Genomic DNA, 12,039 nt, shown 5'->3' with positions numbered 1-12,039 from the left:
ACATATTTTATATATAATTATATTTAATTGTATATAAAATATGTCAATTTTTTATATAATTATATATAATTTTATACAATTGTATATAAATATTTTTTCCCGGGAGGTCATGTTAATCAATATTTAACGGATATGAGAAAAAGCGAGCTCTTGATAATTATTATAAAATTGCATTCCATAATTAATATTAGAAAATTTTAAAACATAAAAATTTTTTATGGAAAACATTGTGTTTTTTAGTTGTGTCGTTGCTGTAGCTGTTATATAGCAAACGAAGAATAATTAGTATTTTCAAAAGTGTTTTCTTTTTAGACATAGATTTTTTCCAATGATATACATTGCACTTAGCAAATTAAATCAATTTTATATTTATTTTTAAGCAACTAACTTTATATTTAATAATGCATATACTTTTAGATTTTTATATATTGAGACACATATATATTTTTACCTTCATATAAGATAAAATATCTTTCTTATATTTTTTATAAAACAAAATATTTTTGTCTAATGCATTTAATTTCGTCGACAGGTCATCCAGCAGATAAAATCACGAAAGACATATAGTGAAAGTGATGGCACGAATCGTGTTTTGTGGATAGCCTATAGATAAGGGAGTACAATATCTATATAAAGCTGAAATGATGATGTTTATAACTATTCACTCTTACCTTCTTCGTAGGAGCACATAACGCAAGTCTTCTAACCATATCGTGACGGAAAATCAACTTTAGCATCTTGTGATAATCACTTCCTACGGAAAGAATTTCATCAATAGGTAATTTATTTATATAAAATATTTATTAAATTAAATATAAATTTAAAATATGTATATAGGGAATCCCGTAAAAACCCGAACAACGCTTAAGGGGAGATTTCTGAGATCATTTTGAGACAAAAATTCTAATACCAAAATGTTGAGGCTATAATAACTTTTGAATTATAAGCGTTCAAAATTAACGAATCTTATCGTCTAAAGTTGACGCGCTCAGGGGCGGCACAACGCAAAATACTAAACTCGAAAACTGACTTATCTTGAACAATCTGGTCACACGTAGTAAAATCGGATTGAGCAATTTTGATTTCTTTGAGCAATCTGCTATCAATTTCATATCATAATTAGCAGAAAGTAGTAGCTCTTTATATAGAATTACGTACTATTGTTAATATTCAATTTAAACTCATTCAAATGCACTTTAAACATTTTATTAAAGGAATCCGGAGAAAATAAGAATAATAACAATATTTAATATTTTATATTTTATATTTTATATTTAAGTCTTTTTGATCATTGACTCTTATATGCCCTTTACTTAGATTTTTATTTTTATGTAATAACAATATTATTAAAATTTTAATATTAGAATTTACGTTTCAAAATGATCTCAGGAATCTCCCCTTAAATGTTGTTCGGGTCTTTACAGGGCACCCTACATATACATGAAAATGTTATTATTATATGACACTCATATACATATAAGAATAAATCAATAATTATTTGAAATATATTTGTAAATTAAATTTATTAAATTACTTATAGAAATTTATATTTGTCTGCACAATTTTCTTGCTGTTTAATGCACTTTGTTCATTGATGCATAAGCTTTATTTACCATTAGAAAAAAGTGTTTTTATTAGTCTCTCAGCTCCACATCTACTACTTCTTTCACATTTCAATCAGGCAAATCAACGATCATTTAAAACATCTTTGAGTGGATTAAAGATTGTTATCATTCATTCCCAAAAATTACTGTTTGCTTTATTCAAGAATGTCTTCAGAAGTCGTTGATTTGTCGTCGACCAAAAGAAGTGTGTTACAAACTATCGAAAAATAACTATTTTCTCTTAAGGTGCAACGAAGCTTTTTTAACAATGAATTAAATGCGTTATAAAATAAAGCAATTATATTAGAAAATAATATAAATGTATATTTTCATTGATGCTTCAATAAATTTTATACATACATGTTTGTGCGTGTGCGCGTGTGCGCGCACGCCTGTATGCATGTGTATGTTTATGTGTATGTGTCTTTATGTATATAAAGACATACTAAATAAAGAAAACTAGAAATTTTATTTTCCATTTTTCATGTGGTATAAAGATAAATTGTTTATTTATTTGCACAATAGCAAAATCATTTTATTTGTACAATAAAATAACATTTTTTTTTGTAAAACTATTTTGCATGGTTTCTACATGAGTGACTTTGACGCTACAGATACAAAAGAAAAAATAATTATCAGAGATCTTCGTTTCACGTGCTTCATGACATTTATCGAGGATTAGATTTTACGAAACGCATGAAAAAAAAAAGAATACTACATATGCTTAGGGGCTCTATCATTTCCGAATAAATAAAATGCACAAATCTATAAAAATGACAAGATTTTAACCTTTTGGACATATATCAAAAATTATGTCATTGTTGCATGTATTAAAATACAATAATGATTAATGATCCTCGATATTGACGCAATGTACATCTTATTTATATTCCTAAATAAGGAATAATGATGAATTAAGATTATCGCATGTAAAAGTGAAAGTTCATTCATAATTTATATGTATTAAGAAACAAACCTAGGAATATACACATAAGAACACAAAGAGTTGTGCAATGCACAGTACATAAATTCTCTAGTAAAATCTTTGACTTCGTACCTTTAATTAATTTTAGGTGAGAGAAATAATCTTCGAATGAATGAAGACATTTTCCATAATATTTTTCCTAATACGACATGGCTTGAGTATATTTAACTATACATATCAATCGATCAATGTATTTCTAACCGGCATGGTAACTATTACTTTTCTCCTTATTTAAGCATAGTTCCTACTGTTGGGATTTTCTAATTGTGATTTCTCGATTTTTAATTCTATTGATGCGATAAAGCATTGAACATGTGGATGTATAGCAATTAAAAGTGAAGCTACATTAGATCACAGTTCGGTTTCAACGAATTAGTGCAGACAAAATTGAAAGTATCTGCGCGAGAATACTCAATGATTTTTTGCAAATACAATGTTCGATTAATGAAGAATGATTATAAGATTTTAAATAGTGATGTTTATACTTCTAGGTACTGAAAGATTCGTTAAACGGATGAATAATCGTGCAAGATGTTTATGTATTTTATGATATTGCAAAAGAGCAATAATTATTTATCAATGGTATCACTTTTGCAATTATCATATTACAGTAATTATTCTAATGTAATAATTGATTTATAAACTGATATATAAATCGAAATTAAAGTTTATTTATTAAGTAACCTCAAATATATTAATTAAATTAAATAAGTTAAAAAAGTATTTCTTTATATTTTTATATGTGATAAATGAATTTTTTGTTTCACAAAAAATTGGGATTATAGTGAAGTGTGAATAAGTATTCAAACGTATTAAAAAAAAGTTTGGCGATCCCGCAAATATTGATCACCATGAAAGAATTTTTAAGAAAGAAAACACTAATTGAATGACCAAAAATATAAAATTAAGTACTCGTGTTTATAAATTACCTCAACTAGATACTCTTAGATTATAAGATACATCAGAGGGTATAATTTAGCAGTGCATAATCTATTCTAATAAAATTTAGCAGTGCATAATCTATTCTAATGAAATATTGTTATATAAATTATATGGGAGAAAAAGTAAACGACATAGGAAACAAACTAGTTTAAAAAAGAAATATTTTTTACAGTTAAAAGAATAAACGTTATTACACACAAAATTTTCCGCTAAAAACTTATCGAAATAATTGCTCATAGTGTCTTTTTTTTTCTTTATTCTATTATGATTAATTTTGCGAGATCTTAGACAATTACCCAATCAGCTACAACTTGTTAAACTAATTCTCACAGTTAGTGCATTCGTTATATATCAAAATAATCTTTATTCTTATTTTCTTACGATCAAATTTTATTTATGTGTGTGTGTACGTATGCGATTCGAAATCTTAATTATTCTGCCGACAATTATAACTTATAACTGGCTCGTAAAGGAGGCATGGCAGTGTCGCTGTGCTTGGTCTAGCGTCAAGACACTACCGTGTCTCCAGATTACATGTTAAATATTTATGATTTGTCGAAAATGCTACTTTTGAGATTTGCAATGGAATTGATTGCGCTAAAGTAATCACTCTTTACACATCTCGCGTATTCAGAAACTCAAAAAGAATACCTAAAAGAATATCGTGTCTAAAAACGTGTACCTTGTAGCTATAGGTATATATAATTTGTGAACAGGAATCTCTATAACTGTCAACCATCATACTTATAAAATCAGTATACATCATTTAGAATGCGAAGAGATGTTAAAATACGAATTAACGCTTGCATATATTCTCCTTTCTTTTCTTACCATAAGTTATCTCATCTACACGATGACATCAAATGCCAAAAGCTGCTATTATATAGTCATAAATATCAAATATGGCCATTAATGGTTTTTCTTTCGATGAAGAAACCGACGTTATGAGTTATCTACAGCTAATTATTTTTAAATATATTTTAATATTCTTACATTCAGCTGCACTGATGACACTTGATCATCACAACATCGAATATGGTTGCATAAGGTAATTGTGTTTCCAGAGTTAGGAACTAATGCATTACTTGTAACTTCGTTACCATTATCATTACTTTTTTTAGTAACATTTAAGCATTACTTGTTTTTTATCTGCTAACAGTAACGTTGTTACAATTTTACAGTAACGGTAACGAATTCAACCATTACTTGTATCGTTACTTTAAGTTCCTTGTTATCTCCGTATCTATTCAATAAATTGCATTATTTTTGATTGACAAAAATATATTATTTAAATAAAAAAAATGTGGACACATACTTTATATCTTAGATTGCATTCCGATAGTGACTGCCAATATTAAAAATTGATAATATATATGTAACGTGAATTATAAATTTTCAGTACTCGCTAAAACTAAATATAAGTATATTAATAAATAAAATATATTAATATTGAGAATTTTATAGAAGATTTATTAAAAAATAAGTTTAATATAAAAAAAAAGGCTTTCTATATACAAATTAACTTAAAGTTTTTATTTTTAATATTATTACATTTAACATTGATTATTAATAAATAATGCCATTTAAAAACCTAAATCGTGATTGCTGAAATTGAAAAAAGGATTTAGTTGTGAACTAAAATAAAATTTACATTCTAGAGATGAAGTTTATCTTAGTGATTGTTTTCACGACTCTTTTGGGTACAGTGTTATGCAGCCAGGATTTTAACGGTCGCACAATCTTCAAGAGAACCGCGAATACAAATTCCGGTAAGATTAATTCAAAATTGAAAGAATTTATTGATCACTCAACTCTTCTTTAAGCGCAACCAAGAAAAAAGAACTGGTACAATTGTTATGATATTAAATATAAATTTATTCATTTGAAATTATTTAAAATTCATTAATTAATCAATCACGCTTAATAGTTTAACAATTCAGTTATCGCATATCACAAATGTATATTAAAATTTTGGATGCAAAAAAGTTGGGACAATGCACAGCCAACATCGTCGCATTAATTTAAACATTAAATGTATAAAATTATTTTTCCTAACTCGCCATACAATTAATCAATCATCTTATCGCGATATTTGAATGTTACATAAGATGCTTTACGTTCGACACTGAGATTGATTTTAATAGTCTAACCAACAATATAAATCAATGTTTGTCATAAATAATTAATAATCAATGCATTCTTCATTAATTCTTAAAGCTATCTTCTTAAGATTACTTTCTTTTGCTATTTTTTAAGCTGTTTTTAAAAAATAAATTTATAAAACTGTTATATGTAAAAATAGTCAAAGTTGACGATGATATTATTGTCAGTTTTAATAAAAAAATAACATAAGTAAATTTTTGGCAATTTTTTATTTCAATTGTTTATCAAATTTATTTCTTCATTTTTAAATTTATGTAATATTTTAATTCGTATATTATAAATAGTAAGTCAAATATTTTTGAGTAGAAAAATTATTATATTTAAGTGATATAATATCTAAGAAATAACTTACAATATACAGTATTTGCGACACTTTTCATTAATCCTTATATTTATGAAGATCATTAAAATAAAGTTGTTTAACAAGTAAAATATTCGTATTTTTACAGTTCGCTCCCAATCAAATTCCAGTACGTACGTGCCGATTTTTAGTACGCAACAAAAATCACTCGACAAATTTCAAACCTTTCAGAGAAGAATAAACTCTCAACAGAATGACATATCGAACTACCGTGTGGAACCGCCGTCACGACTTTATACTCCACCGAAGATCAGTTACTCGGCTTGCGAGCAATTTTCATATTCTACCCCAAAACCAAATAGCCAACAATATTTCTCAATGTGTATACCGCAAAATTTTAGAAGCTCCACATCATATAATCATCAATTGAATCAGGTCTCGTCGACTTTTTCCCCTCTAAATATCTCGAAATCGTCGTTCACTCACTTATCGCCACAACCTCCGCTTTTCTCATCGAAAAATGTAAGGCCGCATCGTGCCATCCAGATCTCCAGATCTGGTAAACAGAATGCTGGAATGGTGGGTGTAGGTGGAATCAGCTTTCAAGAGAATAATGGTTATGTCGGAATTAAGGCGGATTTGATTTTAAATGGTGTAAGTATTGCATTAAATATATATATATATAATGCTGCGCTTAATCTCGAACATGCCATACATGCAATATAATCAATTAAATTATCATATGTAGACAATCGTACATACGAGTGATACTTCGTCAACCTCTTCAAGAAAAACCTCTTCAGGACCGCCAGGACGATCCTTACGAGCTTCAGAATTTTCAGGATCTTCGGAAGAACTTTCACAACCCTCAGGACCGTTTGGATCATCAAGACTCTCAGAATTCTCGAAACCCTCAAGATCTTTAAAAGTCTCAGGATCCGGAGGAATTCCTGAAACCAAAAGTATTTCAAGTATTAATACGTTTCTATATTTACAATCAAAACGCATAGAACAAAAAAATCATAATTTTGTTATTCAGAGATTACTGACGTTGAAACTAAGATACAGCCAGACTAGTTGGGCAATATTTTGTTCTAATTATTAGGTACAAATCTTCACACAATTATGACAGAAAAAGAATTACTTTAAACGAATAACTCTAATCCATATACATTTCTTTATAATATTTTATCTTTATTTAATATTTTGTTTTTACTATAAAATAATAAATAACAGACAAAAAACATTTTTTTTATGTAGAAGGCATCTATTGTACAAATAATTGTTAAAAAAAAATAATATTGAAATAGTTTATAAAATTTTTTATTGATATCATTTCCTCTTATATTCATTTAAATTAAGGAATTCATTACGATGGGCACTCACTTTTGATGAGTTAATATATTTTTACAGTTCATCAGCAGTCGGATCCAAATACATACTCGTCATCCTTCAGCAACCAACAACCACTCGAAAAGCATGCCTTCCAAGTTAAAAACTCTCAGAAAAGGGACGAAGAAAACTATACTATTCGACCATCAATCTACACTCCGTTAAATATTAATTTCTCAACATCTGGACAACCTTTATCTATACCATATTCAGCAATATCGAATAGTCAACAATCCTCAATATATGTACCACAAAGTTTTAATGGTTCTACATTCTACAATCCTCAGTCAAATCAACTTTCGCAACAGGTTCTTTTGCCACTAAATTGTTCGAAATCGTCACCGACTTGCGTAACACCGCAAACTCTAATATTCTCATTGCCTGGTCCAAAATCGTCTCAGTCGGCCTCCAAGGCTGGCAAACAATTGGTTATTACGAAACCAACCGATGAAATTTCGGATACTGAAAATGTAAATGTTGTTAGATTTAGCGCGGACGCTTTTGTAAATCCTGTAAGTATTATATTACTATATTAGATATGTATAATAGTGCATCAAATTAATCTTGTATACATATGCAATATACACAATTAAATACATTAAATTATTACATTTAGAATATCCAGATTGCAACGGGTAGCCATGCCTTAGAACTTTTAAGCCAGTCTTCAAGACCTTTACAATTCTCGGGACTCTCAAGCACCTCACAATTCTTAGGACCTTCAGCACCAGGATCCACATTAGGATCCTCAGGATTCACAGAATTTTTAAGACCTTCAGTATCGTCAAAACCATTAGGATTAACAGGAGTTTCAAGACCCTCAGAATCTTCAGGATTGTTAAGACCGTTAGAAGTTCCTTCAGTATTCCCAGAATCCTCAGGATTCCTAGGATTCTCAAAACCTTTAAATTTCTCAGGACTCGCAGGATCTGTAGGATTATTCGAATCCTCAGGACCTTCATTTCCACCCTTGACAGTTACTAGACCATTGTCTCCTTCTACTACGCAAAGTAAAGTTGGCATAGGTACTGTTTCTAATGTACCAACTGCACACGCAAATTCTCGAATTCCTGAAACTAATTTTTTCTCAAGTACTGACATTGGAGGTATGTATCTCTTACCACACATATAATATAATACATAAGATATACGAAACGGTAATTTATAAATTTTATCGCCCACAGAAACTCAAACTGACAATGATTTCAATCATCCTCCCCATATTCATAGCATTAATGTCGAGTGCAGTAAGACAATGATGACGATCAATATTGAATTTAATCGTGTTTTCGACGGCATTATTTATTCTAAGGTAAGCGCGAAACAAAATCTATTGCGCAAAAAATCATCAACAATAACATATTAATATCCAATTTTAGGGATATTATTTAAACCCAGAATGTGTCTACGTAAAACAGAATTCTGGCTCAGCGCGGTACTCTTTCACTGTAAATCTAGACTCTTGCGGTACTCAATTCCTCAACGATTTCGCAAGTCCTGCTGGTCAAGCGTATTTGGAAAATGTTCTCGTATTACAAGTTAGTATCGAATATCAAAAATAATAAAGATATAAGAAAAATATTTACATTATAATTTAGTGCTACTTATGTGCTAATTTAGTAATTTTCTTTTGTATGTACAAAAAATGTGTATAACAAATGTTTTGAAATTGTTTTAAGCGTTAGGGATAGCACATCGAAATTTAAAAACTAGAGTATATTAAAAGCATATAATTAATATTAATTATAGTATAAGCGTTTATTATTATTATCGTTATCATTTTTAAGACAGTATAACTTTTTTAAAAGTTAGTATAAAACTGATTTCTTGCTAAACGGTTAGAGTAATAAAATCACGAATAGAGCAATAAATTAGCACATAAAGAACACTGAATCCTCTTTACATTTTACATTTGATTGTGCTTATGTTGACATGCTAACTTAATAAATAAACATGAATGCAAACCCAATTTGCCGTTCAATATTTTGAATTTTTTTAAATGTGTATCTTAAAAACAAAAATATATATTGATAAACGCCGCGATGCGTATATTTTTTTTGTCCTCAAGAATCACCAAAAAAATTGTGATCGAAAAACTCAATGAATACTTTTGGGATTTCTCTCGTTATTTTGTAAAATTATCGCTTATAATTATGTCGAATATTAAAATAAAAAATTCTTATTGCTAAAGAATGAACCGAGTATACAAGAAGTCTGGGATACAGTTCGAAGAGTACGATGTCTCTGGGAAGGAAACATCAATAAAGCTTTAAGGATGAATCTTTCAGTAGATATATTAAACCAGGAGATCATTGCCTTTAATGGTGATACTGCGACAACAAAACTGGATATTCAAATTGGTAGAGGACCTTTTGCACCTACAGCTAATGGACTCGTACAAATTGGAGAAACAATGACTTTGGTAATCTCTGTGGAAGGCGATCCTGATTTCGATCTTCAGGTGTTTTTCAGAAACAATCATAAACATACATAATAATAATTTATGTTCGTTTCAATATTATGAAAAAATAAATAGTATTAATATGTATAATTATTTTATATAACATCTAAAAAAGTTGCTAACAATTAACATATTTTATTTGTATTTGTAGCACAATATAAATTTTACATTTATATTTGTAATATTTATTGTTTATTTTATATAATTGTATACTCTAGATTTCGAATAATATAAATTAAACAAACATTTATAATTATTTTTAAGGTGCGTGATTGCTCGGCGCGAGACGAAGCCTCAACCAATATGTTGCAGCTCACCGACGAAAGAGGCTGCACTTTAAAACCGAAACTGTTTGGTGCCTTTCAAAAGACAAAGGATACCGCCAATACAGGCGCTTCTATTATTGCTTATGCATTCTTCCAAGCCTTCAAATTCCCTGATGTTTTGGGTCTAATCATCGAATGTAATGTTGAATTATGTAAAACTAATTGTGTACCTTGTCCGGAAGCAAATCAAGTAAGCTACAAAAGTCAATTAAAATATGATTCAGATATGATTATTTAGACAACGCATTTCTCCAAGGGAAGACATCTAGAGGACGTTCTATGTTCTAAAGACGTCCCTAGCATGATGTAATTAGAAAGGTGAAGCTTTTTATGCATAACGGGGTGGCTTATTGTTAATATATTTCCACCAATTAGACGTGGCATTACAAACCGTAAATTTTATAAAGAGATAAAAGCAGATTTCTAGAATATGAAGCGAAAAAATGGATAGTATATAAATATAAAAATATTTACTCTTTCCCCCCAAAAAAAGAACTTTTCGGAGGACTGTGTTGTGTGGATATATGCAATATTTGTTAAAATTACATGTCTAATACGCTTAAATTAATATTTGCATGACAGACATCAATTGTTTACAAGTTAACAAATTCTTATACAAGAGTATATAAACTACTTTTAAATAAATTGTTCTAAATATTTTAAATTTCTTATTGTACAATATAAATAATAATAGAAATTTTTGCATTTTTTAATTTATATGTTTAAAATTTATTTCAGCAAATCGAACCAGGCAGACGTCGTCGATCGTTAATGTATGCACCACTTTCGAATAACTTGACGAATTCGATACCATTGTCGGATGCGGTTCGTGTTGGACGACGTTTCAAAGTAATCATGGTAGATGATTTAAACACAGCAACCAATCAAATCCTAGATAATGTGGAAGAAACAGCTGTTGAAGCAATGGCAAAAGCGAAAGGAGTATGCATGAATAACAATGGATTTTATACAATCTTCTCTCTTACATTGGCAATACTTTTTATCGCAATTCTAAGCGCAGTTGTGCTATATATAAAATTACAACGAATTCGCAAATCGAAATTCATAGATTCTTAAGGTGATATTACTTTTGTAATATTTTTATTGTAGTGGAAGGTCGCCAATATTATCATACTGCTTTATTTTTTAGCAATATTACTTAAACAAAAGTAATTTGTATAATTTGTATTTGTTTCTAAAAATGAAATTTTAGAAACATAAATACAAATTAGAGTGTCTTTATTTATAATTTGTATTTGTTTCTAAAAATGAAATTTTAGAAACATAAATACAAATTAGAGTGTCTTCTATCATATATAATATAGCAGTTTTTTATAATACTTTACAGTTTTGCCTTAATTAACTTCTTCGTAAGATAAGCAAATATTAATCTGACAAAATGGACCCCAAAATTAACATAGTATTAGATAGTGATGTCACATATTCCTATTCCTTTTTTTTCGCAAAAATCATCTGATAAAACATCTGCAAGTAAATGTATATAAAATTTTTTAGAATCTTCTCTCTCCCCCCCTCTCTCTCCCTCCCTCCCTCCTTTCCCCCCTCCCCCCTCTCTCTCCGATATAAAACATTTTTTGTTAATCTATATACATATTTTGTGATGTTCTTCTGCAAACATGTAACTTCTTCTCTCTTCTTCCTCTCACTAAGCACCTTATTTACTAAAAGATCTTATCTATGTTGCATACGAGTGTGCGTTCGTGAGTGTGTGTAAGTATGATCGCTCGATTGGTGAAAGCTATATCTGCAATTATTAATTGGAGGTTTCAGAAATCTCTTAGAAACTTTGCATTTATGACGTTGAAAAAACTATACGTTACAGGAACATTTTAGGCATGAGGTTT

At 29.1% G+C, this 12,039-nt stretch overlaps 1 protein-coding gene across 1 annotated transcript; it reads left to right on the top strand.

The window, feature by feature from the left end:
* Nucleotides 1-5,263: 5,263 nt before the first annotated feature.
* Nucleotides 5,264-11,251, top strand: LOC108757583 (cell wall protein RBR3; the record flags this gene model as incomplete). Its single annotated transcript, XM_018502045.1, has 10 exons — nt 5,264-5,300; nt 6,144-6,649; nt 6,744-6,957; nt 7,409-7,899; nt 8,004-8,493; nt 8,572-8,699; nt 8,767-8,925; nt 9,579-9,848; nt 10,113-10,364; nt 10,913-11,251. Coding segments are annotated over 10 exons (2,886 nt in total), but the record flags the coding sequence as incomplete, so codon positions are not given.
* Between the last annotated feature and the right edge of the window lie 788 nt (nt 11,252-12,039).

Source organism: Trachymyrmex cornetzi, unplaced genomic scaffold, assembly GCF_001594075.2.
Source record: "Trachymyrmex cornetzi isolate Tcor2-1 unplaced genomic scaffold, Tcor1.1 scaffold147, whole genome shotgun sequence".
Lineage (NCBI taxonomy): Eukaryota > Metazoa > Arthropoda > Insecta > Hymenoptera > Formicidae > Trachymyrmex > Trachymyrmex cornetzi.
The sequence above is the reverse complement of the archived record's forward strand: the minus strand, read 5'-3'. Positions and strand labels throughout refer to the sequence as shown.